Below are 16,449 nucleotides of genomic sequence, written 5' to 3'. Positions count from 1 at the left end.
CACAATATTTTGCAGTCATTGAAATCTCAACATTATTTGAAATATTTATGAATTATTTATATATGTAAACAACACTTTTCAACACCCAAATGGAAACATTGGATACCACGAGAAATAAAAACTAGCTCTTATTGTTCTGAACAGGCTCGCCATCTGTCCAGCGAGTGAATTATCATCACTTATCGATTTTTTCCCCGATCCTTTCGCGTTCTACGGCGTGCGCGCTCCCGCCAGTGCAGCTGTCACCGGGGCCGTGAGGCGCGTGGCCGAGCTCTGCGTCTGTCTCTCTGAGAGTGTGTGTGTCACTGTGACTGACTGTGTATTTGAACATGATGCTTCTGCGGTTCTGAGCCATTTTCAGGAAACGAGCGTGCAAAGTCACCGCTTTTTAAGCGCCCTTCTCATATCAGGAAGAACTGAGAGAGGGGCAGTACTCGAAGCCTCCAGAGACACACACATACACACACCCACCCCCCACGCAAATACACGCGCACGTTCATTCGCGCAGAAACCGAGGAGCGACACACACGGACTTTGTGCTGCTGCTGCTGCTGTGCTTTGGAGTACCAACACGCATCCGAACGCACGAAGCGTGGATTATTACGCGAAGAACGCGCGGAAACCATGAGCTGGGGAACCGAGCTATGGGTGAGTTCACACCGCGCCACGGGGGTCCGGTATCTCGGCCAAGGGCTCTGATAACGGGTTCACGGGCACCAGTGTATATGTGCACTGGAACTGCATCTGTATACATCTTAAATTGAGCGTGCGCGTGTATAGTAAACATAAAGAGAGTGCGCGTATGTATATTACATATATAACGCTCAGCAACTCAGTATATTTTGTGCAGGATATTTGCATTATACATACATATATATATATATGTATGTATTTATGTACGTACGTATGTGTGTGTTCATTGACAACCCCAATACATACCAATATGCACTTTTAACGTGTTTGTGTCTGGTTGTCATTGCTGTGACATTGTTGCAGATGTTTAGATGTGTTATTTGTGTTCTGGTGTTGTTGGAGGATTGGACCCATCTTGGCCTCATGGCTGAGATTTCCTCTTCAGCCTGCTGTTGCTTGTGATCACACTAGTCTGTGTATCTCTGCAGGCCTGTTGTGCTTGTCCATGTACCTCAGGGTATTTTTAGTCATAGCGGTTGTGGAGAGGAAATGTCAGCCTCACTACCTTGTGTGGCAATGCAAATTTCGGCATAAGAAGGCAGCTTCTGTAACAAAACATGCATGAGATGAGAGATCATATGTCATAGAAGCCCAGAGTGACTCTATAACTGTAAGATAGAAATTAGTTATGTGCAATTCAGTTTATGAACGCTAGGACAATCTGACGTCTTTTTTCAATATTTTAATTACAAAGATTTTAAAGATATCTTAAGGCTTGGCCTTGCTTTTAAAAAATTAAACATCTTTTTTGTGTGTGTGTGTGTGTGTGTGGAAAGTACTGGTTTGTTTAATACTACATTACAAAAGTAGGTGTATATACTATATTATTTGGCTTTTGTCTGATCAGTTTCATTAGCCTATAGCAAATTACATATGCACATAATTGCTGATTTATTGCTCATTAATTAGTCTAGCTGATATATTTTAGTGTGTCGCCACTCACTAGGGGTTTGTGGTTTTCTTTGGCGCCATTTATATTATGATAAGCTCTATAAAAATATATTTGAATGAAGTATTAGAGAAGTAGAAGCACAAAGATAAAGATGTTTGTTTCAAGAGTCTGATTTAAAGGGATAATTAATGCAAAAATGAAAATTCTGCCATCATTTATTCACCTTCATGTTGTTCCAAACCTTTATGGGGGGAAAAATACAATGGAAGTCAATGGGTTTCATGAACTATTTGGTTACCCATATTCTTCAAAATATCTTCTTCTGTGTTCAGCATACAGTCATACAGGTTTGGAACAACTTGAGAGTTAGTATATGATGAAATAATTTTCGTTTTTGGGTGAACTATCCCTTTAACGCCGGTCAGGCCGGAGAGACCCCTGATGCCGGGGCCCGATTGATCGCTAGCTGAATCCTCACAGTCTTTGTTTGTATTGATCAGCTTTTATAGACTGCATGACAGTGGCTCGGTGACCTGCACTGTAGGGTGATGTGATTATCATACTCAGGGCTGGTGTGTATTTTACTGTTCCTCTATTCTTCTTCACAGCCACAGGATGACAGTCGGCTACATTAGAAGCCTAGAATTAGACTGAGATGATTCTAGAGTTTGATGAAGGAATAACACACTCAAGGTTGAGCACCACAGGGATTTTACCACGCATTAAGAGGGTGAAATGTGGCTCATCCAGTCAGATTTAGAGTCAGGTGTATAATTGATCATTTATCATTTAAATAAATAAATGTATAATTTGTGATTATGTTCATATAGAGCTTGCATTTGAACTTTGGTGCTTAGAACATGTTGCATACTGGAAATATAGCTGTGCATTTACTATCTGACTTGTGCAACACACTCACTCACTCACTCACTCACTCACTCACTCACTCACTCACTCACTCACTCACTCACTCACTCACTCACTCACTCACTCTCTCCCTCTCTCTCACACACACACACACACACACACACACACACACACACACACACACACACACACACACACACACACACACACACACACACACACACACACACACACACACACACACACACACACACACACACACACACACACACACACACACTCACTCTCTCTCTCTCTCTCTCCCTCCCTCCCTCCCTCTCTCTCTCTCTCTCTCTCTCTCTCTATATATATATATATATCTCCCTCTCTCACACACACACACACACACACACACACACACACACACACACACACACACACACACACACACACACACACACACACACACACACACACACACACACACAATCTCTTTCCTCTCTCTCTCTCTCTCTCTCTCTTACACACACACACACACACACACACACACACACACACACACACACACACACACACACACACACACAAGAGCCAAGTAACCGAGGAGGCCAATATCATGCGTCACGAACACTAGTTGCCGTCTGGCATGATGAGGATGCCCACTGGCACCAAACCAACACACACAAACAAACACGTAAACAAACATGTGCCGCTTTCTCTTAATCACACGCAAACTTTCTTTTAATAGGTCTCTGTATTTTCTCCATTCAGCAAACTTAAACTGAACCTTCAGCAAACACATGATGACCCGACCTAAAAATCAGCACAAATTTAAAACCATGCAGCGACATCCTTTTTGCTGGACAGAAAGAAAGAAGAGACTAGCTGAACACTGCTTTCTGCCAAATAAAGATAAGATAAAAATAGGAAGTGTATTAGTCTATTTTTTTTCCAAATTCAGCTAATGTATATGTGGATCTATTGTTCAGAATAACACCCGAACATACTAATCTTACTATCTTTGCAGTATATAGGAAGTGTGGTAAGGATTGACCCTATTAATGATTTCATACAGAAAAGATTTAATTACGAGGTGGATCCTTGTTCTTCTTTCCCTGAAACACTGTGAGGTTACTTCTAAATTTTGGTTTGATATACATTACTGGTTGTCAGTAAAAACGAACACAATTCCTTCTATTGTTCTACAAAATATCCTCTCTTTTTTTTTAAAGTTTGATTTAAAATCCCTTTCTCTAAACGTTGTTTTATTTCTGGGTAAATATCATATTCATACATAAATGGAAAAAATGCTTCATGTTGCCCTCCTTTAATATATTTCTATGCGAGTTTGTGGAAGTATTTCACATCTCCAAATGTTTTAAAAAACAAAATTGAAGGTCTATTAACTTTATGTTTCTCTATGTCAAAATATGTATTATTTTAGTGTCATAAGTTCTAATATCTTTATCTGCCACCTGTTTGTCTTGATCCTTATGCTTGCTCATCCTGGTGGATGTGTCTTACATTGTTGGATGTTTCCTGCCTTGTGTTATACAATTTGCAATAAAAAAATAAAAAAACACACAAAAAAAGTTAGGACATTTTATGCATTTAATTAAAAATGCAAAATAACTCTAGAACTGTGCAAAGTTGGTGACACCACTTACGTGCAACTCATGACAACAATGCATATTACTGATTAAAACATGGTTTTATATTGCTTACTTGTGCATAAAATATAGTATACAGTGCATAGTGTGCAGTAAATAGTAAGTACACTAGTTTCCACTCTGAGCACCGCCTGTATTCTAAACTGGGAACCACATGACTGTTGTGTTATTGGATGCTCAGTGAAAGCCTGATAAAATCTAATAATGACTCAAAATTCTCCCTTTCCTGCTTGTATAAACACACGCGCATGGCTAATGAGATGTTATCGTTTCAACGACTAGTTTCTCACTGTCTTTAATTTCCTTGTTTAAACAGGTGACAGGTCTCTTTAGCAGGTGAACCGCGTTTTACATTTTCTCCTCATTTCCTACATTCTCCCATTCTGTTTCATTTTTTCCTCTCTTTCGTTTTTCTTCTTTCGGCGTCAGACTGTGTGAGTGACTCCCGCTGGGCTTCAGCTCCACAGGCTCGTTGTAGGAGAATCAGATCAAATGATTCATCCCTGCTGATCATTTAATCTCAGTGATTCAGAGGTTCATCCCTGCTGATTCACTAGTGTTGACTCTGAATCAGCAGGAAGGCCTATAATACAGGAGATCTGTAAAAAACAAGTGGCACAAAGACAGCGAGGAATGCTGGAACGCAATTGGCCACCCGGTTACAAAAAGCTGGAATGCTATTGGCTGTTCTAAAGAGGAATGCTGGAATGTTATTAGACCTCTCTTGCTTATTACAGCTGCAAAATGGCAATCCATACCCTGTAATTTCACTTATTAGCTTTTGTGTGTATGTGTGTGTTGCATGTCTAGTTTTTCTTACCCAACGCACCACAACCACAACAGCTTGACCAAACTAGTTCAGCAGCGACCACACAATTTAGTTTTTTTATCAGCATTCATTATTGTGCAGAATCCCAGTTTCACTTGAATTAAATCCAAATATGGAGCATCAAAACGCAGACAAAGGCGACATGTAAATTTCGTTAACATAAGCTTTCTGTATGTTTATGTTAGTACATGGAGTAAGCATATGTAAACTCTGTGTTTCTTTTTAAAAATGGCTAGTGCCGGTGTTTCGTATGTCATGTTTTCAGACAATCTACGTACACTGGTGGTTGGTTCCTATTGTGCTGGGTTAGACCCTACTCTGAAGTAGGAGCTAATTTAGCCCTCCCAAAAGGCGTTCCTAGAACTAAAATCATTCACAGTTCTTGCGGTGCAAACATGCCAAAAAGTGGGTTCTTACGGCAATAGTTATAGGGACTACGAAAATGTTCCCCCAGTGCAAAAGCCCCTTTTGATGCACTTCCAAAGGATGACGCCTCGAAGCTCGAATTAATGGGCATTTTGTTTCTGACCAATCACAACAGACTGGCTCATCTGACCAATCAGAGCAGAGTAGACCAATCACAACAGACTAGGCCATCTGACCAATCAGAGCAGAGTTGACCAATCACAACAGACTAGGCCATCTGACCAAACAGTGCAGAGTAGACCAATCAAAACATACTGGTCCATCTGACCAATCAGAGCAGAGTAGACCAATCAAAACATACTGGTCCATCTGACCAATCAGAGCTGAGTAGACCAATCACAACAGACTGGGGCACTGGGCCATCTGACCAATCAGAGCAGAGTAGACCAATCAAAACATACTGGGCCATCTGACCAATCAGAGCATAGTAGACCAATCACAACAGACTGGGCCATCAGACCAATCAGAGCAGAGTAGACCAATCAGAGCAGAGTAGACCAATCAAAACAGACTGGCTCATCTGACCAATCAGAGCAGAGTAGACCAATCAAAACAGACTGGAGTATCTGACCAATCAGAGCAGAGTAGACCAATCACAACAGACTGGATAATCTGACCAGTCAGAGCAGAGTAGACCAATCAAAACAGACTGGAGTATCTGACCAATCAGAGCAGAGTAGACCAATCACAACAGACTGGGCCATCTGGCCAATCAGGGCAGAGTAGACCAATCAAAACAGACTGGCTCATCTGACCAATCAGAGCAGAGTAGACCAATCAAAACAGACTGGAGTATCTGACCAATCAGAGCAGAGTAGACCAATCACAACAGACTGGATAATCTGACCAGTCAGAGCAGAGTAGACCAATCAAAACAGACTGGAGTATCTGACCAATCAGAGCAGAGTAGACCAATCACAACAGACTGGGCCATCTGGCCAATCAGGGCAGAGTAGACCAATCACAACAGACTGGATAATCTGACCAATCAGAGCAGAGGAGGCTTTTGGAAAGGAGGGGTTTAGAGAGACTGAATCTTCGAATGAACTGTTTTTAACCAAGGTTAAAAAATGTTATAAAAATACATTGTTCATTGTTAGTTAATTTTAATTAATGCATTAACAAATGAGACCTTATTGTAAAGTGTTACTGTAATATTACACTGTAAAATAAAAATAAAAATCAATTATTTAAGAAAAAAATCATTTTAAGGTACGGTATAAATTATGCACTGTACCTTTAAAACACTTCTCCCTACTTTTACCCTTGAGTGTGTCGTCCTGCAGTGGCTCTATAATGAAGAAAGCTTCTACTGTATCTCCATCCTACTTTACAGTCCCTGCGGGTGTCGTGGATGTGTGTGTATATGGAGTGTAAGTCCTCAATCTCTTCAGTGTATGGTGAATGATTAGCGTGCGGTTAAATCCAGCGAGGGGGAAGGGCTCGACGTGTGAGGAGAAGCAGGAATGTTAAAAGGGATGATAGATAGATATGTTGGATGTGAAGACGCTGTGTGTGTGTGTGTGTGTGTGTGTGTGTGTGTGTGTGTGTGTGTGTGTGTGTGCGTTTCGTCTCTGTGGGGGTATTAAAGCTACGGTGGAAGGTGAACGCCGGTGCAGTCATGCTTTAGCAATGACGTCATAGCAAATAATCACACACAGTTCATTCTCAGTGTCAGAATGCTTACATTAGGGAGAGTAAAAGTGCAGCTTTTATCTTTCTTTATGTGAAATGCTTGCAAAGATAAGAAGTCTCATGGATGGTGATTCATTCAGGAGGACACTTACTAGAAGCCAAACTGATTTTAGATAACAAAATATCAAACCATCACTTTTCCGATCGTTTATTTGTATTTTATGAGTGACTTTGAGGATGTGCCCCTGTACATGTGAGGCCCCGTCACTCTGTGCTGACACACACACACATGTACCCTATGAACTATTTCATGATTTCTCTCTGATGAGTTGTCATGTTAGCGGAAGGAAGTGGTATGACAGGAAGTGATGTCGTACATCCTCATGAGAAGCAGTGTTGCACTGAATTTAAGAAAATCTGCCTTAGTTTCAGCCATTGTGAAGTTGTAAGAGGCCCCGAATGACTCACAGTCTGTTGCAACAGGGGAGGGTTTAACTGTCGGACACTCTGAAGGCTGTATTATAGGTTCAGCATTTCCTCTGTGAGCCACACTGCTAAAGAAACAATACACCTCTAACAACACATAATGACTGTTTTCATCTCTTTTTGTAACAGTAAACATGAATCATGTGTAGTCCTTTTGGCACCAATTGATGACATCATCTCCGATACAGTGGCACTATCTAATGACATCACCCGTTTGGAATGCTAGTCTGTCTGTGTCTATCTATCTATCTATCTATCTATCTATCTATCTATCTATCTATCTATCTATCTATCTATCTATCTATCTATCTATCTATCTATCTATCTATCTATCTATCTATCTATCTATCTATCTATCTATCTATCTATCCATCTATCTACATCCATCTATCTACATCCATCTATCTACATCCATCTATCTACATCCATCCATCCATCTATCCATCCATCTATCTATCCATCTATCTATCCATCTATCTATCCATCTGTCTATCTATCTATCTATCTATCTATCTATCTATCTATCTATCTATCTATCTATCTATCTATCTATCTATCTATCTATCTATCTATCTATCTATCTATCTATCTATCTATCTATCTATCTATCTATCTATCTATCTATCTATCTATCTCTGTCCATATGAATACATACATAATGCATTTCAAGTAACACGAGTTACGTAATCAGATTACTTTTTTCAAGTAACACATAAAGTAAGGCATTAGATTTAAATTTACAACAAAATATCTGTTACTTTTTTCAAATAAGTAACGCAAGTTACCTTGTTTTCCCATCTATTGATTGACAGCTCAGCATGTGCAGAGGCGTTGTGTGTGAACATGATGGTTATTGTAGTTCTAGACTAAATGTGAACATACTTTTACTCATCTCACTTGCACAAAAAAAGATTCAGTATTCCTCAAAATGAATAAAAAGAGTGAAATGCAAACTCAGAATATAACGCAAACCTGCAATAATGAAATGTTGAATTAAAATTACACAAATATCTATATACTTTATGTATTTAGACTTACTTTATCAACCAATGGTTAATTGGTTTGTTTTTTATTGCTAAGTTAAGATTGTGAACCTTTCTTCTCCCGCGTCCTTCATTTTTTCTCCTCCAGGCTTTTTCATTTCACTTTTGGTGTGAATAGGCCTTTACATTAGCCAAAAATATCACTTTTTTTTGTTGATTTGTTATTAAAAATCAAACAAGCCAGCCCAGCTCAGATGAGAAAAAGTAATGCAAAAGAACTTTCCATTAAAAGTAATTAAGTAATGCAATTAGTTACTTTTTTAGGGAGTAACGCAATATTGTAATGCATTACTTTTAAAAGTAACTTTCCCCAACACTGTTTGTGAATGTATTTTGTGTGATGAGTTCACAGGTTTTAGGTTGCACTGGATCATATTAGTTCAAATCTCAGAAACCATTTATGCTTCAGTTTTGAGAACCAGTTCTTGAGTAAGAAAACAAGAGCTTTCCAGAGGAGAGTGTATGTGCCCCCTCCGCCTGGGACGCTCACAAATACATCCATTCAGAGAGGAAGTCAAGTGTGGCTAAACATGTGATTGTTTCAGAGACATACACACACACAAAGAGAGAGAAGCATATTTCATAACTGCAGCACATTTGAGAAGCTCCCTGCTGAAACAGAGTAATGGGATGAGTCACGTCACTCACATTTTTGGTAGACCAAATCTATACCATAACCTATAATCTATATCCTACTACATCATAATTTTTCACATCTGAGTGGCGTTTTCCTGTGCTAAAAAAGATGCTAAGTGGTTTTGGTTGGTTGCTAGGGTGGTGCTATGAAGTTGCTAAGGTGTTCAGAGTGATTTTAGCCCAGAATTGTGGTTGCCAGGGTGTTGCTGTGTGGTTGCTAATGTGTTCTAAGTGTTTTTAGTGCAGAGTTGTGGTTGCCAGGATGTTGCTATGCGTTTGCTAAGGTGTTCTGAGTGATTTTAGCCCAGAATTGTGGTTGCCAGGGTGTTGCTGTGTGGTTGCTAATGTGTTCTAAGTGTTTTTAGTGCAGAGTTGTGGTTGCCAGGATGTTGCTATGCGTTTGCTAAGGTGTTCTGAGTGATTTTAGCCCAGAATTGTGGTTGCCAGGGTGTTGCTGTGTGGTTGCTAATGTGTTCTAAGTGTTTTTAGTGCAGAGTTGTGGTTGCCAGGATGTTGCTATGCGTTTGCTAAGGTGTTCTGAGTGATTTTTAGCCCAGACCTATGGTTGTCAAGGCGTTGCTATGCAGTTGCTATAGTGTTCTGTGTGATTATAGGGAAGTTAATTGAAATAAAGCTGAAATAAAACAAAATATAAATATTAGATGAAAAATGTTGCCTTGAACCAAAAAAAAAAAAGCCAGGTCAGATCGTAATCATATCAAAGTAGTAAATGAAAGGCTGTGTACGATGTGAAAGACCTAAATCTCTGTTCTGCTCTGAAACAGGAAATAAAACAAAGAAAAGCATTTATGACATAACCGATAACCTTTACTGCAACCTTTACGGCTTTCACTTCTATGTGCATGTAAATTTCCATAAGTGTGAGAATAAGACAAGGTGGATGCTCACACAAACACTCTTATACACACTCTTATACACTCTCACACACACACACACACACACACATACACATATCTGTCATAGTCAGATTTGGACACACTGATCGGACGTCTCAGCTGTCCTGCTCGGGTGTGGCTACTGTAATAGCAAAGGCAATCAGCCTGTTGAACATTTTGGGAAGTCATGGACTCTTTTAAAGTGGAGACGCTGATAAAAGTCCAGCAGTTACGGGTGAGTTAGGTTGGAGTTGAGTGTGTGTGTGGTTGTATTTGGAGCGCTATGCTATGATATGAAGTTATATATAGTCATATCAAAGGCACATTGTCTAGTACTGGTTAAACTGACTGATTGAAGCATGGTTATGGCTTATAGTAGATTTATAAGAAAAACTAATATATGTGATTTTTAGCAATTGAGATTTAAAGGTGACTTCTTATACCTAATTACCTAATTATCTATCCACCTTTAGGGAAACCGATTCGAAACCAGTATTATTTTTGCGATCCGCTTTGACGACACTAATGACAAAGAAATTATCTTTAAATACGCTGGAATTTTTTTCTTCTAGTTTTATTAAACATACAATAATTTTGGTCATTTACAACTTCAAAAACATTAATTTTTTACAGTGTACCTTTAAAGTGTTTAAAAGTAAGGATGCACTGATTTAAATTCTGGATAATACATGTAATTATTTTAATATTCTGAACGAGCATAACACGCTTAAACAACTAATTTGAGTCAATGTTCTGATGCATATGTGAATTTAGACTTAATCTAAACATTATGTACTGTATGAAATATGAATAACTTTTCGTTTTGACATGAAAAAACTTTGATGAGAAAGTCCCATCAATAGAGATTGGATATCTATTGTAGGAAAGCGCATTTAAAAAAAACTTTGTTCTTAAAGAGTTAAATCTTTGACATAAAGTTAGCACTACATGACAACAATCATGACCATAATTAAATATTCAATGTCCCCTGATAGCCGATGTGGTAGATATCATGCATCCCTATAAGTGAAAGACGTGATTCCTAAGTGGAAGTGTGTTGCAGATAAGCAGGAATGCAGGCATACAGTGCATACTTGGTGTGTGTTGTCACTGCTTTTGTGTGTGTGAGCGTGAAATATGAAGAAAGTGAGAAAGGTTTGGTGTAGCTAACAAGTTGTTTAACTAGCCACATGCTTGCAGACCAATGAAACGCATGGCCAGACTCGCATGACGATGTGGAGGTTAAATTTGTCCCGTATGGTGGAGGTTTGCTTCATCTGGATGTTTAGTTTCCGCTGAGGCCAGACGATTGTTTCTGAAGACGAAAGATAAAAGATTCCATGCGGCTCAACACGACCTGCAAATAGACTGAGAGACTGGGACAGGCCTTCCCCTTCCATAAAAAAACACACACACCAGAGCCCAACCCAGACCACCGGCCTTTGGAATGACGAGCAATCACACGCACACACACACACACACACACACACACACACACACACACACTGACTGTCCTGCTGCTGGGGTCGCTCTCTGCCCTGTAACTGGAGCCAGCATGTTTCCTGCTGCATGTGTGTGAATGTCTTGCATGTGTGTGTGTGTGGGCATGTGTCTATGGTAACGCACAGACAACTTAATAACAGTGTTTGTATGTTTTTTAAATCAGAACAGGAAATGCAAAAGTGGGAAATAATTTCGTCTTGAGAAACAGAATGCATTGTGGAGCTGTGCTAGGCCATGAGGGAGATGTGCACCTGAAGTAGGTCGCCTGATCGGAGAAACACACACGCTGTGGTGATGTTCTACCTTATCTGTGTATCGAAACTTGAAACTTTTAGAGATTTCGCTTTTTCATTTAATGAGATAGTTCACCCAAAAATGAAAATTCTGAAGTATCATTTTTCAAAAACCATATGACTTTATTTCTTCAGTGGAACATGAGGGGATTCTTCTTTTTTTTTCTCTTAATTTTAGAATAAGTTTAGATTAAGATTTAGTGAATTTATGTGCTGTCATCTTTTTATTATTATTTTTTATTTCTATTTCTATTTCTATTTATTTCAGGTTTAGTTTGTTATTTATTTAGTACTTCAACTAATATTCAACTTCATCTAATATTAATATTTTGTTTATTTCAGCTTTATTTCAATTAACAAAAGTTTATAGAATAGGTTTAGTTAGTTAGAATAACAGATACAATGAAAGTGAATGGGGACTGGGTCTGTCTGGCTCCAAAAGTAACATAAAAGCACCATAGAAGTTTTACAAAAGTACAGTGTATGACTCAAATTTAAATATATGTTGAAGCCAAGCCACACGATAACCTTTATAGGAGGAACATACAGAAATCTTAGACTCTAGACTCTGCTGGAAATCTGTTGTATGATCAAATATGCATCAAGGCATGTCAAGGAACATTTATTATTTTGTTGTTGTTTTTTTTAATTAACATTGCTGTCAAACCTAGAATGGCACATTTGAGTTATATGGTCTACTTTTATATTGTGCTCTCATGCTGTTTTTTCCAAATTTTTTTTTTTTTTTTTTTTTTTGGGAGCTCGGCAGTGCCAGTCCCCATCAAAGAGTATTCTATAAAATGTCATCTTTTGTGTTGTTCTATGGAAGAAACAAAAGTCATGCAGGTAAAGGTTAAAAGACAATAAGGTAACTCAATAAGTAATGAGGTGAATTTTTTTTTTTTTTTTTGAGAACTGTTCCTTTAAATGTGAGTTTTAAATACCGCAATACTGTAAAATAATCCCCCTAACTATTAATGCTCTTCTGTTTTTGATAACATTTAGTCCAAGGCTAGACATGTTTATGCACATATTTGTTTGTGGGACTTTTTGTCAGGACATTTTAGACTCCCGACTTCCTTAAAACATGTAAGTGTGTGTTGCAGTGGTTATTTACCTGTAGAAATTACCTTTTTTTTGGCACCTCAAATGTGTGTGTGTGTGTGTGTTAAGAATTACAGATGAGACAAATTACCGTATTTGACATCTGAATGCCACATGCCGGCGCAAGGCCTCTAATAAAACCCGGACTGTGCGACTCCTGTAGATAATGTGTGTTTTACACCTAAATGCATGACTGTGTGTGTTGTTATGCTTCTCTGGAATGTGTGTGATTTGTCCGTTTTAAGAGATCTTTTTTTTTTATTGTCAATCTGAAATGGGACATTAATGTAAATTCTTGAGAGAAATAGCCACATCTGATTTGCGAATGAATTGTTCGTTTGATTTGAATCGTTTCAATGAGTCAGTTGATTCAGTTCTGAATGATTCACAAATCATTCCTTTAAGGCTGTGTTGACGGAAATAAATGTTTACTTCTTCCTTAAAAATAGTCTTGGTATTCAGCTACCAGAATGTCTCACAGGGCTCGATCTTTCCTCTGTGTGTGTGTGTGTGTGTGTGTGTGTGCAAATGCCATTTGCATAACAGATTTTGAAGCGCCGTTATCAGCGGTGTGTGGATGTATCAATTTGGTGTTTCCTTCTTCCTTCGCTGTTGCATAGCAACCCTTGAGGTTGCTAAATAAATATTTGTGTGCGGTGTGTGAGCGCTGCTCCTAATATTTGCAAAGGTGAGAAAATGTACATCACTGTTTCGACTCTAGGAAAAGTATCTTGTACAATCAATGCTTCAAAAAGCGTTTGCTCATGCAAAAAATTAGTTAATATGAAAACTGTGAACTGAGATCAACATGCAAATTTATAATCAGAGCTGTTGCACTCACAAAAAGTACCATGGCATCACCATGTAAAAAAAAAAAAATATATTCCATGCTGTTTATACCGTCTTTTTGTTTTTGTTTTTTGGGATAAGTACGATTTTATTTTAAAGAAATTAATACTTTTATTAGCAAGGATGCCTTAAATTGATCAAAAGTGACAGTAAAGACATTTATTTATTTTTTTACAAAATATTTCTATTTCAAATAAATGCTGAACTTTCTATTCATCAAAGAATGCTGAAAAAAATTAAGGTTTGCACAAAAATATTAAACAGGATTGATAATAATCAGAAATGTTTCTAGAGCAGGAAATCCTCATATTAAAATAATTTCTGAAGGATCATGTGACACTGAAGACTGGAGTAATGATGCTGAAAATTCACCTTTGTCATTATAGGAATACATTTCATTTTAAAATATATTCAAATAGGAAACAGTTCTTTTAAATTGTAATAATATTTCACAATATTGCTATTTTTATTGTATTTTTGACCAAATAAATGCAGCCTTGGTGAGCAGAAGAGACTTCTTCCCAACTTCAAACGCTTGAACGATAGTGTATAATTCGTCAACATGGGGTATATCGAAGTACCATAGTTTTTACTCGATTTTTGGACGTGTTTCATGTAAATGCCATGTATATAAAAAGGTATATATAATATATGAATATGGTATGCATTCGGTCCCATGATATATCGATGTACCATTGTACTGCAGTTTTTCTAAGGGTTTTCAGAGTTCAGTTTGTGTCATTGGCAATGATTGAGCTCGCCTGCTGCTAGCATTACTATATACCTACTACAGTATCTTAGATTTGTTCAGGTTGATAACGCAGTGTGATCTTTCTGACAACACACATGAATAGTATGTATGAATAGTAGCTTTGTGAGTGAGTTGAGAAACTGTGGGAAACTCTGATAAAGCTGTCAGTTCTTCTCATTGACTGTGAACCCACCCTCTTATTCCCAGGCTGCTTTTGATTGGTTCATCATAATGTCAATCACTCTTGTCCTGTTGCTCGGCTGTCAGAATTAAAATAGACTTTAGCTGTGGGCAAAATTGTGCATTATTTCATAAAGTATATTGTGCAACATTGACACATCATGTTGCACGTAAGTGGCATCCAGTTTCCGTCTGGAAAATATATATATTTTTAAGTAAATTTAGTTTTTTTTAAATTACTTTCGCCATTAAATACCGAGTCAAAAAAGATGCATAAAGTGCATTGCATTATGGGATACAGTATTCCATGCAGTTTGCCTTGTTGTTTACTGCACATTTATATATTCATGCATGGCTGTGCAATAACCATTCCTCTTGGCTATTCAATACGGAATTGCATGCATACTGAACATTTGTAAGTAGTGAACATACTACTTACTACAGAAATAGTAAGTAGTATGTTCGTTTTTGTAAGGGTTCAGATCAAGGTATGACATAAGCGCACGTGCACATTTCCACTTTTGACTTTTGTTCTTTTTTTTTTTAAGAGAAACTTCTCGTTTCTCAGTTCCGTGTTTGTCCTTGTCGTGGACTCAATGACTTCTTCTTCTTCTTCAGAACTTGCCATTTCTTCCGTCTTGCCGTCATCCAATCATATAGCGTTTCGTTACTTTGGAAACCGTGCCAGTCGTGGCCATGGCAACCATGCTTGTTTTGGCAGTGCCAGTAAAAACAGTGCTAGTAACAATGTTAGTCATGTTTAACTGACACAAAATATGGTATTTAGATTACTGTTCAGTCTGAACAATATGGTAATATTGTTGCACCTCTTTATAAGTTTTGTCATTGTGGATTTCAATTTTCAGAATGATTCTTAGTGGTTTATTCTTGATTTTGCTGCCAAGGTGGAGATTATGTATTTTGTTTGTGTCGTTTTGAAAGAGGAAGTGAGAGGCAGAAACAGGAAGTAGATACAAGCACCCATTTCAATGCATTAGACACAAAGAACTAGAACACAAGTGGTTCATGGGCTTTCGGCCTTAATGTGGCAAACTTTCTAAATGTGAGAGAAACTGTTCGTCGACCAAGAAAAACTTACCATGATAGCCATAGTTTCTGCCAGTGAAACTGTGGTAAGTGCTAACCATCGTTGTCATCAAAGAAAAAAAGAAATGAAAATGACTTAAAGTTTCAACACATATGTCACGTAACGTTACATTTACCCCAGGAAAGCCATTTAATGACCAATTGACCATAGCATGTTAGTTAGCTAAACAAATTAGAAAGGAGTATTTTGCTAAATATATGCACTATATTACTTATTTATTATATTTTTACTCACATCATTAAATACAATTATAACGTTATTATTATTAAAAAACCCCGCATTATATTAATTTGAGTGGTTCATTTTAACCTTTGGTTATAATAATAGCAGCTGACAGGACTTCCTGTTTGTTTACAGCATTAGTTAGAGTATTTATAGAGATGTATAATAGAGTTTTTTTTCCTTGAGAAAAATTTACAAGTACTGTACCTAATATTTATCCAAATTAATCGATATTGAATCAAGATCGGAATCAAATCGCAAGCTTATGAATTGAAATCTGTGAAATTGGTGTCAAGCACTAATAAAAACAGTCATTGTAACATGAAAACACTGTAAAATGTTTAGTTGTTGTAACTAAACTTAATGAAATTCTGTTTAGTTACTAAA

At 37.8% G+C, this 16,449-nt stretch overlaps 1 protein-coding gene and 1 long non-coding RNA gene across 12 annotated transcripts in view; one reads left to right on the top strand and one right to left on the bottom strand.

Moving 5' to 3' along the window:
- LOC309478219 overlaps window positions 1-16,449 on the bottom strand; it is a 248,457-nt gene that overhangs the window by 90,401 nt on the left and 141,607 nt on the right. The gene's annotated exons all lie outside the window — the stretch shown is intronic.
- Window positions 490-16,449, top strand: part of fnbp1b (formin binding protein 1b) — an 86,189-nt gene continuing 70,229 nt past the window's right edge. For 2 of the 11 annotated variants that reach the window (XM_082141637.1, XM_082141635.1), the window contains exon 1: window positions 10,166-10,287. In XM_082141637.1, coding sequence (XP_081997763.1) covers window positions 10,240-10,287 — 48 coding nt within the window. In that variant the 5' untranslated portion in view covers window positions 10,166-10,239. Of the gene's footprint in view, window positions 649-8,687; window positions 10,288-16,449 lie in introns of those variants that run through there. The other 9 variants (XM_082141634.1, XM_082141629.1, XM_082141640.1 and 6 more) reach the window with 9 other exon arrangements.

The sequence above is a fragment of the Leuciscus leuciscus genome, assembly GCF_965113295.1.
Source record: "Leuciscus leuciscus genome assembly, chromosome: 16".
Classification (NCBI taxonomy): domain Eukaryota; kingdom Metazoa; phylum Chordata; class Actinopteri; order Cypriniformes; family Leuciscidae; genus Leuciscus; species Leuciscus leuciscus.
This window is presented reverse-complemented; position numbering and strand designations above follow the sequence as displayed.